This window comes from Microtus oregoni, unplaced genomic scaffold, assembly GCF_018167655.1.
Source record: "Microtus oregoni isolate MIOR12 unplaced genomic scaffold, Mior012 000026F_ref0000081, whole genome shotgun sequence".
Lineage (NCBI taxonomy): Eukaryota > Metazoa > Chordata > Mammalia > Rodentia > Cricetidae > Microtus > Microtus oregoni.
The window spans coordinates 680,595-696,035 of record NW_024543085.1 but is presented as its reverse complement, the minus strand read 5'-3'; the positions used below and the strand labels follow the sequence as shown (position 1 = coordinate 696,035).

At 42.3% G+C, this 15,441-nt stretch overlaps 1 protein-coding gene across 1 annotated transcript in view; it reads left to right on the top strand.

The window, feature by feature from the left end:
• Positions 1-829: 829 nt before the first annotated feature.
• LOC121463250 (EF-hand calcium-binding domain-containing protein 1-like) overlaps positions 830-15,441 on the top strand; it is a 17,839-nt gene continuing 3,227 nt past the window's right edge. The window contains exons 1-4 of the mRNA XM_041675369.1: positions 830-887; positions 10,226-10,381; positions 11,483-11,587; positions 14,309-14,460. Of these exons, the coding sequence (XP_041531303.1) occupies positions 830-887; positions 10,226-10,381; positions 11,483-11,587; positions 14,309-14,460 (471 nt within the window). The remainder of the gene's footprint in view (positions 888-10,225; positions 10,382-11,482; positions 11,588-14,308; positions 14,461-15,441) is intronic.

The window sequence follows — 15,441 nt, the reverse complement described above, 5'->3', positions numbered from 1 at the left end:
CAAGAAGCAGCTGTTTGTTGTTCCAGAGAAGGTGGGAGCAGGTGATTTAGAAGAATGGTGAGTCTTTTTCAGACTCTGTTGTCTGGGGCTCACCTTGGTGTTTGGGGTGACCGAAGCAACTCTCCTGAGAAGGATGAAAGAATATTTATGGGGTGTTGTCCCTTATATTAATTCAATGACTACAATAATGTGTACGTTAATAACATACCTTCCTTTTTCCACCAAAACTTGCCTTTTCTCTTTTGGGTGATTTTATACCAAGTTGACAAACAAGGCGCATATCTTACTGAATGACAGCTGCCAGAAAGTGATGAGTGTCTGCTGAAACGTTTGCTGTCTTCATACCAGCGCTAGCTTTTTGGGGGCACTTAGGAGTCCTTTGGTTGCCCTTAAGTGTTTTAAGTGCCCTAAGAGTGTCCAAATTTAATTTTACCCAAAATACAGATTTGGAGTAGGTGACAGCCTTTGAAGGAGCTATTCATAGCTTGGGAAATTATTGTAATCTAAAGAAGGGCTTTGTAATAATTTTTAGTTATATGTTCAAATAGAGAGAAAAATGTTTTGAATTTTCACTGAGGAACTATAAGTGAAAATACCATTTTACACGATCTTAAAGTGGCTACAGTTTTCAGATACACAGAACTTTAACGTCTTCCCTGTATATGTACTGGCTGGCAGCATCCATTTCTTTATCTTTCCAGCTGCTTGAGAATATTCTGTCTAGTTGCTAGGAGGTTGCCAATGGCCACATTCTGTTTTGGAGTAGTAGAGTTAGTGTCAGTTTAGAAGTAGACTACTTGGGAAAGCAGTGTGCTGAAGCCACTCTAAAATGGAGCAAAGGCCTCTGAAGAAGCTGGTGGAATCCATCAGTAAAACTGTCAAGAGCTGTGAGTACTCAGTCTTCAACTGTTTCTACACCGTGATTCGCTGAGACAGATGTTGGTCAGTGGATTAGATAGAAACTTGCTTACTTGCTAGACGCACTGAGTGCTCTGTGACCATACACTAAGAATCTAGTTCTTTATATTCGGTCATTTAAAAAAAAAAAAGAGCCGCACATATAGCACATGTCTTGAATCTCAGTGCTCAGGGAGGCAGAAGCAGGGGGATCTCTGAGGTCAGGTGCTCTAGAGCATGTCCAGGCCAGCCAGGGCTACACAGTGGGACCTTGAGGCAGTGGTGGGTAAAACATGGTCAGGTTTGTAAAGCTCTGCCACACAGGCTGGAGAGCCTGCTTTCGGTCTCTTGGGGCCATAAGAACTGACTCCAGAAAGCTATCCTGACCTACATTCCACACACAAAATAATAACAAATTACTTCTCAAGTAGATGAGCAAGTGAGCCATTACCATGTACTTAAAAACATGGAAGCCATCAGGTGTCCTGACCCATTTGGGCATGTGGGGAGAGTGTCTTGAAAATACATAAATGCAAAAGAATTACCTGCCAACCAAGTGTAGCTTTTATTCTGTTCACAGTAAGAATTTTTAATTACAAGCAATCAATTTGACCAGTTCCAGTGGTTTCTGGTACAAAACTCAGTTACAGATTGCTTTACTTCAGGGATTAATAGAAACACATGAGATAATTTAGTCGGTGAGGTGGGTCAGCAGGTGAACACATTTGCCATGCAAGCTGGACGGCCTGAGTTCAGTTCCCAAGTTCTCTGCCCTCCACACGTTTGTATGCAATAATAACAACTCTTTCGGGTAGGAGTGGCAACAAGGCTCAGTGGATAATGGAACTTGATGCTGGGGGATGCGTGCCTGACAGGCAGAGTTTGGTTGCAAAAACCGTGGAAAGTGGGAGGAAAAAAATCCACAAAGTTGTGACCTCCCTCGCACATTGTGGCATGTTTGTGTACACACATACACATATAGACCCAAAAAACTTTAAATATAATTTAATGCTCACCAGACATGTTGGTGAGCACTCGGAAGGCAGAGGCAGGTGGGTCTCTGAGCTCAAAGCTAGTCTGATCTACATAGAGAATTTCAGGCTACTGGAGCTACACGGTGAGACCCTGTCTCCAACAAAATGAATAGTGTGATGCTTTCCATGTTACAGTGCTTGCTATACACAGCTTAATAGGTCAGTTTTCTTAATCCTTGCCCTGAAAATTGTGATGCATTCTCCTGAGGGTTTGTTTCTCAGAGCTACAATTAATCCTGCATGGTGGTCATTTTCAGTCTAGGCATTGACGTTATTTAACTTCAGCCAGTCTCGAACACTTCCTTGTTCCTTTGGACTTAAGGCGGATGGACAAAATGTTAATTAAGACTTTTGTAAGCTTGGCTTAGCTTTCCCTATTCAAGTTGGGCTATAAAATTATCCGAATCCCTCAAGCACTACTCCAGATCTCTTTTGTTAACCTCTATCATTTAATTCTTAGTAACCCTTAAAGTTTTATAAATTTATCCAATGAGTACAGTAAACACTGATTATTGCTTCTATATATGCACATGGCACACACCTGGATTCACATACACGCTAGAGTGTGTATTGTGTAAGGGGCAGAGGTGGGTAAACCCTGGTGTCTTGTTCAATCTTGTTTCTGTAGGTTTTGTTTTTTAAGATGGACTAAACTAACCCTGGAAGTCACCAGCTGTCTCTGCTTCTCCTGTGCTGGAGAGAAGCTATATACAGTCACTGCTGCACCAGGTCTTTCCATGGATGCTGGGGAGTCAAACTCCAACCCAGACATCTCCCTTAGTCCATTTGATGCTTTTTAAAAGGAGTGTATTTCATAACATAGAAAAGGAAATTTTATATTGTTTTTTTAAATCTAAATTCATCCTAATGAAACTATTTTAGATATGTCTGCTACCCATGTGTTTAATTCTTGAAAGTAGTTCCACAGGCAAATTTACAATAATTGAGCCGGGCGGTGGTGGCGCATGCCTTTAATCCCAGCACTCAGGAGGCAGAGGCAGGCGGATCTCTGTGAGTTCGAGACCAGCCTGGTCGACAAGAACTAGTTCCAGGACAGGCTCCAAAACCACAGAGAAACCCTGTTTCGAAAAAACCAAAACAAAACAAAAAATAAAATAATTGATCAGCAAGGATACTGTTTTTAAAATGGAATGAATACAATAATTGATCAGCAAGGATACTATTTTTAAAATGGAATGAATTGCTGCATTTCTTCCCTTTTTCAAAAGTTTTGACATTGATTTCCAGTTCTGTTCAAAATCCTCAGACGGAATGGCTAAGCATAGCTGTGCCCTCAAGGTCCTATCCTGGCCTGACTAGTTACCTGTTTTATACTTGGATTATCAACAAATCCAGAGGCATGAGAGGTGACAGGTTCAGAGCCTTCCCACTGCTCCGCAGGTCTCCCAGACAGCTCTGGTGGCCTTCTGCTCTCACAGAACAGGCGTGGGCGATTTGGCTTACCTTAGGCTTCTTTAGGAGAACTTGTGTTTTTATTTTCCTTAGTGTACAACATCCTAGGCCCATAGGACATAAGTTTCCTGGGCTTTGGTAGCCCAGTGGTTCTCAGTCCCCCTAATGCTGCAACACTAATACAGTTCCTCAAGTTGTGACCCTCAACCATAAAATTATTTCTCTTGCTATTTCATAACTAGCAGATACTGGTATGGATTGTATAAAATTCTGTGAATATTTTTGGAGATAGAGGTTTGCTGAAGGGATCACAGTCCACAGGATGAGAACTGCTGGTTTAGAGCTTCTTAGAGGGAATCTTTAAAATTTATGACATTATAATTTGTTATTATTTATATAATAATATGACCAAAGTTCTCTTATAATCAACAGCCACCAAGTGATTCAGAAAGCTAGTGACCTCACAAAGAAAATTCTTTACAACATAACTGTTGCCATTTTTTTAAGATCCATCTAGAAAGCTTTGATTTCTACACTTAATGTACATTATGTCTATTAACTTTGAGCTACTTTCTGGAGTTGCATTGTCCAAAAAGGTAGGCACTGGCTATATATGACCATCTGTAAATGATTACATTTAAAATTCCATTTTCTTCCTCTCACTAGCCACTGTTGAGTGTTCAGCTATGCGTAATGACTACCAAGTAAAGCAGCCCAGATGGGAACACTATTGGGCAGGCAGCACTAAAGATGCAGTTCTACTCCCTTTTCAGAGTAATAATTGTCTAATTTTAGACTAGGCACAGAGGCAGGGAATTACCTCTGAATACTGGTGTCATGGCTGCAAATTCCATTCTCCTGGGGTTAACAGATTGAATATTAATCTCAGAACAGATTAACACCCTGTTGTCACCTTTTTCATTTGTGAAAAGGGGGTTACCAGGCAGGCAGTGGTGGTGCACACCTTTAATCCCAGCTCTCGGGATGCAGAGGCAGAAGGATTTGAGGCCAGCCTGGGCTACAGATGGAGTAACGAGGACAGATTCCAAACTACACAGAGAACCCAGAAAAGAGGTGACTACATCGTGGTATATGGGGCTCACAAGCTGTAGCCTGTGTATCTCTTATTTGAAGTACAGAGGATTGTGGAGTCGGGATAATGTGTTCTAGGGTGTCTGTTAAGCATGGATGTGGCCTCTGGTTCAGATTCTAGCACCACATAAGCAGAGTGGTGGCTCACACCTATATTCCTAACACTTAAGAGGGTACAGACAGGAGGGTCAGAAGTTCAAGGCCAGCCTGAACTACAAAGATAAAAGGTAAGATTTGAAAATAATAGAAGGATCTACACTATCAGAGATGTACTGCCACCTAGATGAGTCTTTAGAGGAGGCACCAAATCCAAACTGCACTCCAATCTTGATATAGTAAGGTAAATAATTTTACAACTGTTCTAGTCATTTAATGTTTAGTCTTTTAGTATCTAGAAGTGACTCTCATCCAGCACAGTCTCTGCCTTCACAAGTGCTCCGTTTTAAAGTGGCTGCTGGAAGTGTTTGCTTGCAGACGCTTGGGAACGTTACCATTCTTCTCGACACTGCTAATGATACTCACCTTACATCGCTGTGTTCAGCAGCACGTTTTGTTTAGTTGTGTGTTTCTAACTTTGAAACCTGCATGTTTATCTCTGAAGGTATTTTGTCAGGCCCCTTGCCAAAAGTCAGAGACACTGAGCTACATCTCTGATCCACTCCTGGCAAAGGGAGGGAAACATTTAATATTTGTCCTTTGGCTCCAAATCTTTGGTTCTTAGTGTTAATGAGTTTTTAATAAAATTAACTCAGACTTACAACAGGGCCACCTCTAGGCATTTTGAGACAAAATGACATAGCAGTATTACATGGTTTGCGTACATATTTCCTAATTAGCTCTGGGTGGAAGGGTTAGAAGCTGCTTTCTCAAGTAAAAAACTAGAACTCTAGGCAGGGGTAGAAAAAGGAATAATACAGGGTAAGCCTGGAAATTTACTGTGTATGGTTCTGGGTGCTGATAATTCTAAATTATAGGAGAGTGAACAGCCCGCTTTCTAGCTGATAGGCTACTGGTATCTCATTTGATGGTGCGCCATACTACAATCCCTTCAGAAAGGCCCTGCTCCCTATTACTACCACATTGGAGGGTAGGACTTCAACAGAGCAGGAGGAACAGGCAAACCATATCACGTATGTGGCCTTGGCCTGACTAACCTAAGTACCTGGAGGCAGCAGCCCTTCATCTTAGCATTACTCCCTGAAGTATGTGGTCTAGTTGAGAAAGACTTTACACATTCAATCCCGATCAGGAAAACCAAGGAAACACTGAAATTGATCACCCACTCGATCTTAACACTTAACTGGCCCTTTAAAAGGCCATTAGTGGAAAATTTGCTAAAATGCAATTGCAGCCTTTCATTAAGAGTAGTACTCAGTCATCACAGCTTAAGACGTTGATACTAGAAACTGCAGGAAAAGGATATAGGAAGAGGACTTTTGTCCTTAAACCTCTTATGTAAATCTGAAATCTTCAAAAAAAAAAGTTGGAACTGATCAATTGTGAAATGGTTTAAAGCTCACTCCAGCTGGGTGTAGCAGGGCACACCTGTCATCCCAGCTCTTGGGAGGCTAAGGTAGGAGAGTCATGAGCACAAGGCAAAAAATTAAAAAAAAAAGATCCATCCTATGTACTTGTAGTAAACCCACATTAGAAGAATCTGGAAGCTGTAGTTACTGCCCTTGGCAGCTGCAGCTCCTACATGACCCAACCTGTAAGTTACTATAGTGCTTCTGTGGCAATTACCCAACAAAAGCAGTGTATGAAGGGAAGGGTTATCTTGGCTCATGATTTAAATATACAGTCCACCATGATGGGACACCATGGCAGCCAGCATGAGGGGCAGAGACCTGCATCCCCTAGTGCTTGTCCCAGAGGCCTTGTAATCTAACAAAATCTCAGTGCAGTGCTGAGTGGGATATTTCCCTCTGAGTTGTTGCTTAGAGAGTCCCTAGAACAATGTATGTCATTGCCCTTCTGCTAGAACTTGATGTTAAGACTCTGTTGCTGAAGGTCTCACACACTCTGGACTTAGAGATTTCTAAGAGGACTTAAAGATCAAGTTGTAATAGCTGGATGCTTCCTCCTGCTGGCTAGCTTTCCCAGTGCCTGGGGTGCTCTTGGAGGCTTCTGGGAGAGGAAAGCTATCAACACTCTTAAAATAACAACTACCCTGGCAAGATGTGTCCCACTGATGCAGTGGTGGCATGAATGTTTTGGGGGTAACAATTTTCTACTTGCAGTCAAGGCCTGCTCCAGGGTTAGGACTGTACCCTTGATCAAGAGCTGGCGGCAGGTAGATCCTAGTACCTAAAGGGGAACCCACTGCTATCACTTTGCTGAAAGGACTTGGTTAAACCACTTTCTAAATACTTGTGTTTGCACAGAATTAGTGTTGCTCTTGGTTTTCATCAGAAAAGCTCTATTACAATAGACAACAGGTAACATAGAGATTCCTAACTGGTTAAAGAGCTGAAATAAAGGCTGATGGATTGACTGCTCATCCCCAAATGGCTGGTCTATACCACCCATTCCAGGCTCAAGGAACGTTATTGAAGAGGGGGAGACAGGAATAATAAAGAGCTGGAGGATGGGGAGATATGTTACAAAATGAAGTCTTCCTGCTACATTGATGAGCTCTGCAGTTGTGGTTGCCAACATGTCAAGACAGTCCTGCCAACATTTCATCATGGGAAGAGGAGAGGCCCATGAGGCCCCGCCCCCTGAGGGATCACGGACAGTTAGTAGTGGCTGGGGGAAGGGATATCATTCTTCAGTGGTATAACCTACTCCTCTCTGGAGGGAAGCAACCTCCCAAACAGCCAGGCAAGTAGCCCTACTTGAACTCAGTGGGGCACACAGAAAAAAGGCAGTGGGAAGGGGACTTGGAAAGTTTTCAGTGGGGGAGATGAGCGTAGCAGCAGGTGAAAAGGACTAAAATTCATTATATACATGAAATACCTGGCAAAGAATTTAAGAAAAAGTTGCACGCCTGGAGTACAACTTGTAGCCAGCTCAGTCAGGAGAGCCCCTTCCCAGCACTTGTTACCACTTACATGACGCTGGGAAAGAGCACAAATCTCAGGGCTTTCTCAGATTTCAATTGCCTGAACCTTGCTGGTTTCTTTTACTTTGTTGGTTGGAAGGAGCCTACCTCCAGGACTTGAGAGGAAATGGCAGTATCACAGTAGGTATTGTCCTTCAATCATAGGCCTATTTTTACTGTCTGCGAATAGCTGAAACCATCACAAAGATCTCACTGCATTGCTTTGTCTTAGACAGGTGTCACTGTGTAGACATAGCTGGCCTGGAACAAACTCTGTATACCCAGTTTGCCTTGAACTCAGAGATCCACCTGCCTCTGCTTCCTGAGCGCTGGGATGAAAGGCGCGCGCACACAACCACCGCTCCAGTCAAGTCTCTAGTTTAAAGGGTGGCTACTTAGACCTCATTTCTCTAAGGAAAATCAAAGTCACGTAGCTGGACACAATAGCACATGCCTGTAACACTAGTATTTGGGAAATTGGGGCCGTAGATCAAGAGTTTCAGGCCAGCCTGGGTTACAAAGTGAGACTTTATATCAAAAAAATAAATAAAAATAAAAGACGGACACACTTGTGACCAGGTAGCAAAATACAAATCGCTGGTTTTTCCATTCGAAAATAATTTCAAGACTGTTTTATGAAAGTGGTTGAAAACTTAAATACAGGTCTGGTTATCAGATATTGTTTGTAATATCTGCCAACACATGAGGACTGTCATCAGGGCTCCCACCAGGGACCGTGTCTGTAGCCCATGCTGCCAGCGGACAACATGTTGAATGAGGTCTGCCGTCTGTGCCGCTGCCCGAACCCATGTTGATGTTCATGGTGTGATTCCTAGAGTTGTTACACAGAGAGAGCCTATCTTGAAAAACCAAAAAGCAAACAAGAAAAACCCCGAGTCTTCAAACTGCCTCCTAAATAAGTGCCTGCTCCTTCAAGACCCTGCTCCAGTGACATTGCCACTTTGAATATCTCATTTCTTAGCACTGTTGACTGAGGTTTTCTGTCCTGCCCAGTCCTGCAACCATTCAGTCCCAAAGAATCACACAGAGGTCTACATTAGTTATAAACTGATTGGCCCATTAGCTCAGGCTTTTAATTTATTCTTATAACTTACACTAGCCCATAATTCTTGTCTGAGTTAGCCACATGGCTTGGTACCTTTTTCTGTGAGGTAGTCACATCTTGCTTCCTCTATGGCTGGGTCACGACTGCAGACTGCAGAATCCTCTTCCCGGAATTCTCCTGTTCTCATTGCCCGGCCTCTACTTCCTGCCTGGCTACCAGCCAATCAGCATTTTATTAAACAAGTATAAAAAAACAAATGTTGAGAGGGTAATACCATTGTCCTACATACAGCACAGCATCTTCCCTAGTTGATAATCCTTTGGTTTGTGATTTATAATACTTTATTTAGTACTTAACAACTGGTTTAAGAGGAGCTGTCAATCACACTAGGCAAGCTCTACCACTTAGTCACTTACCTATCTCTTGACAGCCTGCAACAGCCTTCAAGGCAGGAGTAACATCTACAGTTCCCTGGTTCATCGGTGTCCCTTAAGACTTAGGCAATGAATAAAAATAACCATTACATCCTATTTCAGGGCCTGCACTGGTACAGTATGCTTCTATTAAAAAGCAAGATATCTTTTTATTTATTTATTTATTTGTTTGTTTGTTTATTTATTTATTATGTCTGTGTGTATGCCTGCAGGCCAGAAGAGGGCAGCAGACCTCTTTACAGATGGTTGTGAGCCACCATGTGGTTGCCAGGAATTGAACTCAGGACCTTTGGAAGGGCAGGCAATGCTCTTAACCACTGAGCCATTTCTCCAGCCCAAGAAGCAAGATATCTTAATTTGGTCCAGAAAATAAATGATATTAGGCACCTTTGAAATTGCTTACTGTCTAGATTTTCAGCCACTACCCTAAGAACTACCACATTCTTCAAACCATAGAGAGTCCTGCATGTTGTAAACTATTTACAAAGAAATGGTTATTTCTTTCTCCTCACCTTCCTCCACAAACAAGGAAAGAATCAAGAAAAAGCAAAGGAAAACAAAAGTGGCAACCAGTGGTCACTTTCCACTTCAGCCCCCTCAAGTCACAGAATCAGACATTCAAGAGATTGAAGAATCTGACATCAACCAGGATGACACTCAGCTGTTACTAGAGAGGGACCAACAAGCCATTAAGTTACCAGTTTAAGATAAGAAATAGAAACGGGGGTTAGAGAGATGTTTGATGTTTAAGAGCACTTGCTGCTTTTGCAGAGGGCCAGGCTCACTTCACATAGTGGCTTACAACCGTCTGCAACTCCAGTTCCTGAGGATCCAATGCCCTCTTCTAGACTCCAAGGGCACTGCACACATGGGGTACAGATATACATGCCGAGAAGACACCATACACATAAAACCAGAATAAATCAACTTTAATAAAGAAATGGAAACAGAGTCCAGATGCTTTAACTCTTGTCCCCAGCCCCAGGCCTAACGCCTGGTTTCTGTCACAACTGTACATCATCTGTGCATGCCTAAACATCACTTTCTAAGTCTGGAATGAGAGTGTGACTATTCCAAATTTCCATTTTGAAGCCTGCAGATCTGGTAGAAGCAAAACACTACAAACCACTCAGTAACAAATTCACATCCTATATGGACATTTGGTACCCTAAGAACTAACTAGCTGTGACTGCATTGAATTACTCAGTGATTAACTCTGCATCCTTTTTGTCTTCTTATTTTACAGTCAAGAAAAGTGAGATTGAATGTCTCATACGCTTTTTCTGTAGCTTGGCGGAAAGGCCCAGTGGAAAGCTTGCTAATGCCAGACTAGACTGCAACACGTTTCGAGGGATCCTACACAACATATTTGGAATGACTGATGATACGTTGATGAATAGGGGTAAGGAGTCACAACAAACGGAACCCGTCCACAAGACTGGACTTTCTCTCAGTGCCAAACTAGAGAGGAATGGTCCTGGCAGGAGAGTGCTGCACACAGCAGCCAGGGGGAATGTGAGGATGGATTTCAGTACAAGCCATGCCGAATTCTGTAGCTCATAGCAGGGAAGTTTTGAGAAATCACCACCACTGAACTAAAGAGTCTAGCGGTATCTTTTAAGGACAAACAACTGAGGGCTTTTAGTCATGAAAGTACACGCCAGAGCTGTGGATCCTCAAGTCCAGGTCACCGATGTGTAAACCATTAACTGGCGTTTTTTCTTCATATAAACGTGTCAGTAAAAACCGACATTTTATATTGGAAGGATTTAATGTCACGTGTCTAAAACACGAAAGTGATTGGTGTATCAGTTAAGTTCTGTAGCAGATCATTAAAATATACATTTTTGATAAGATTTGACACATGCATATCTGTGAAGCCATTGCCACAAACAAAATCATCAATATACCCCTCATCTCCATTCAAATGTTTTTCTATAGGATACTAAAGTTTCATTGATAACTTTAAAAACTGGACAGGCAAGATAGGTCAGCAAGTCTGGCTTCCTGAGCTGCAGTCCCCAGAAGCAACCTAAAATGGAAGAGAGCCAATTCCACAAGGCTTTGCCCTCCACACAAGGCCATGGTACATGTTCGTGCACTCACACGCACACAAGTGAGAAACACATAAGAAATGTTTAACATTAGTAATTTAGTTTGAGACGTGGAAACTACAACAGGTTTCTCACAGCTTTTTATTTTTGATTATTAAACTGTCGCTAATTAGCTCTAGATCTTCTTGGCTTTAGCAACTCCATGAAACACCACAAATGAGGATCATTATTGCTCATTGTGTGGAATGACTATTCTGCTTTAGAAATAAAGAGAAAAACCCACATTACTAATAATTTTGATTCTTTCAAAAGCTAACACCAAAACAGTTCCTCCTTGATTTGTAAGTAAAGTTTTCTATATAAATGGGTTGTGTGTGTGTGTGTGTGTGTGTGTGTGTATGTCTTATAAAACAATTACAATAGACTTAAACACTCCTTTTCCTTTTCAGTGTTCTATGTATTTGACAAAGACAGTGATAACTATATAAATGCACAAGAGTGGGTTAAAGGACTGTCAGTGTTTCTCCGAGGAACTTTTGAAGAAAAGATGAAATGTAAGAAACAAGTACTGTCTTAGTGCTATGCCATCAATCCTGTGCTTATGTGTGGGTGCAGTGACAGAACCGGCACCCTAAAAGGGACAAGACAGTGTTTTCTGGAGCTGGTTAACTAGAGTGACCACAGCTGGGAACATATTCAGGTTTACCCAATTTGCATATTTGTGATCACAAAGTTATAGATAGATCAAACACTTTTAAAATTGGTGGCAGCACTGGGTAGGTGGTCACAGCATAGCAGGGGACTTGTTACAAACCTCACTGGTGACATTTTTAGCTTCTGGGCTGGTGGAAACATTCCAAAGGATTAACCGAATAGTCACCAGGATGTCAGGTCACATTCAGAGGAGAAAATAAATGGCCATTTAAAGTAGCTAAAGATAGTCCAAGGTAATTAGGCTCTAGACTCCAAGTATTCCAAAATTACTGGAGTTCTCATTAGTCAGCCTTAATAGACGGAGCTTCTTCCAGGAATGACTGTTCACAGGTGAATGCTTATAGAACCAAACAGATGAAATCAGTGTGCTCTACAGCACCCTTGTGAAAATGCCTCATGAGGGCCAGCAAGATGGTTCGTCAGGTGAGGGCGCTTGCCACCTGTCAACCTGAACGCACACACAGTAGGAAAGAACCAATTCCTGAAAGTTGTTTGCTGACCTCTATGAGCATAAATGCATGCTTACATGCATGCATAAATGTAAAAATAAAATAGAAGAAAACCCACAAAAGATAAATTGGGAGACCCAGTTGTGACCCATTGCCTTTACTGAGTCTGTCATGCTCAACTGTTACAGCCCACTGACAAGACTAAGGTTTCCGAGCCTGTGTGAGCTCAGCAGAAAACAGGCCTTGAATGTACGCATGTGTCGTTTGGGTGTTGAAAGTGTGTGAATGAGGATGAAGCTCAACATGCCCTAACAGCCCAGACGTTAATATCCCTCTGGTCTTCATGACTGAGGAGAGGGAAGTGAGAACAGGCTCAAGACAATTCCAAATCAAAGGAATGCTGGGCACTGGGACGCGTGCGGATCCGCAGCTCTGCACAGCAACCCCCCTCAGGGTAACATCCATGCCCTATGTTTTATTCCTGCTGTCAGGATTCCCTGGGATGAATTCTGGAAACAGAATAAAAACTAATTTAGATACCAGTTTTCAGAGAAACAAACTGATTACCATGTCCATTTGCTTAAGAAAAGACTACAGAGTTCTTTGTAATGGAGCAAGTTTGTGTATCTTTTTGCTCTTTCACTTTAATTGAATTTGGGACACAGAAAGAGAAGATGCCTGGAGCATAGAGGGAAGAGCGCGGGCTGCTTTCCCAGAGGACCCAAGGTTGACTCCTAGCACCCATGCTGGCTGGCTCCAGAGGATTCAATACCCTCTTCTGGCCTCTGGCAGGCACCTGCACACACCCAGCACTGTAGAGATAGGAACAGCGGGCTGTGTTCCTGCCGCCCGGGCTCCCAGCCGCCTGGCTAGCTTATGCCCTGAAATAACAACACAGAAATTGTATTCATTTAAACACTGCTTGGCCCATGAGTTCCAGCCTCTTAATGGGCCAGGCAGTGTTTAAATGAATACAGTTTGTGTGTTGTTATTTCAGGAGTAAAGCTAACCATGCAGGAGCCGGGCGGGACGAAAGCAGGCCTGCCCACAGCTCCTTCTACACAGCACATACTCACATAAATTTTCTAATAAACATATTTCTAAGCTAAAAATACATTAACATTTTGGAGCAGTATTTTGAATAACCAAACTTCTCTGCCATTCAACGGTTCTGTGCCCTCTGTAGTTCTCACGTTTACTATTTCATGAGGTAGCTCCCACTCTGTCACGTCTGGGAGTGCCATGTAGTGCCGGGGACTGAATCCAGGACCTCGCACATTTTAAAGCAAGCACTCTAACCCGTCCCTCACTCCAATTCAGCTCCTCCAACCGTACAGGGTTCTTACACAAGTCTCACGAGAAGTGAGAAGCTGTATCGTAGTTGGGCCACATGATTAAATAACACTAGAGATGATCTGTCTTCTCTAGTCCACTTCCTCAAATGCTTCTGACACATTTTAGGAGAGGCTCACTTGGGGAACACTGTTTTCTACAGTGGGTTTCTTCTTAAACTTGTACGTTAGACTGTGGACTGGAGAAGTTTTAATAGATACTCATCTCATCTGACACTCGATTTTCTTCCTGGTTTTTGCCAAAACATTCAGCTACACCACTGAACTCTAAGAAAGCTACTTCACTGCTGCATTCCCAGGACATGATATAGAATGCATGGAAGTCCTCCCCAGAGAGAGGCTTGAAGATGAGGTAGATGGGCAGACCCCAGGAGATGAAGACATCCACTGTCTGGGGGAGGGGAGATCCTTTTGTGAGGATGCAGTAAAGTGTGTGCTTCATTTTTATAGTCTATATGCAGAGAATACAAACACGCCACACACGCTTATGTAAATACACATATATAACATAGAAACAAAAGCTGGTTAAAAAATCCACCTCATTTATTGCAGCTTGATATACTTTGAAACCCCAAATCCAGGAACCTCTAAAGGGGTATTTAATCCTTTGGAAAGAAATTTAATAAGAAGCACTTTATTATAAAACCTCTGCAATATAGTGGATCAGATCAGTAATTGTATATGTATCATTTATTATCTTATACTGAAATAACTAATGATATCTTATTGGTTCAATTTTTGATTTCTATGTTTTATAAAGTCTGTTTTGAAGTTTATTATTTAACTGGAGATGGTTATATTTCCCGGGAAAAGATTTTTGACATGTTGAAGAATAGTCTCTCCCAGCAGTCCCCCGAAGAAGAAAATGAGGAAGGAATAAGGGAGTTGGTGGAAATAAGCCTGAAGAAAATGGTAAGCACGGGCATGGCGAAGCACTGCATTCAAGCGAGTAGCTCTGCAGAGGCATGGCATGAGTGACGGCTGTTCCTCCACAGCGAGTCCCTTCCCTATGGACAGTTCTCACTTGATCTGCCTCACGGAAAGCGGGCGCTCGGTACATATGGAATGGTTTGGTGATTACATAATCATTATGCAAAATAAATGTTAGTTTAATTATTTTAAAATATTACTACCAGTAAAACCTTATTAATTTGGGAGGAAGCCAGATTCAACAGATGTAAAATCTTGTGCTTTGTGTCTTCATGATTTCATTCTTTCAATTTATCTAAACCCTCATTTTAGCAAAATAACCTGTTGTAATAGGAGCGGCGGGGCTGCGTCCCCAGCACCCCGGCCGCCTGCTAGCTTATGCCCGAAATAACAACACACAAACTGTATTCATTTAAACACTGCTTGGCCAATTTCTATCTAGCCTCTTCTAGGCTAATTCTCACATATTAATTTAGCCCATTTCTAATCATCTGCATAGCACCGCTAGGTGCGCTTACCAGGGAGATTCTAGCCTACGTCCATCCTGGGTCAGAGCTTCATCGCATGTTTCTGCCCGGGAGCAAGGAGCATGGCGTCTCTGAGCTCACTTCCTCTTCCTCCCAGCATTCTGTTCTGTTTACTCCTCCCACCTATGTTTTAACCTATGAGGGCCAAGCAGTTTCTTTATTGCTTAACCAATGAAATCAACAGATTGATATATGACACTCCCACATCAATAACCACAATAAAAAATATTTGATCCTTACAGAGTGCTTATTACATAGCAGGCCTTTCAGGGTCCTCTATCGTATTAATCCATTTTATCCTTAGAACTACTGTCTCTACTTTTCAGATGAGAAAAACTAAAGTAGAGAAATTGTGTAGAATTAAAGCAACAAAACCTTGCAGCGGTGGCTCCTTATTACAGGAATAGTGCTGCTCACTCTTTCCTTACAAGGACCC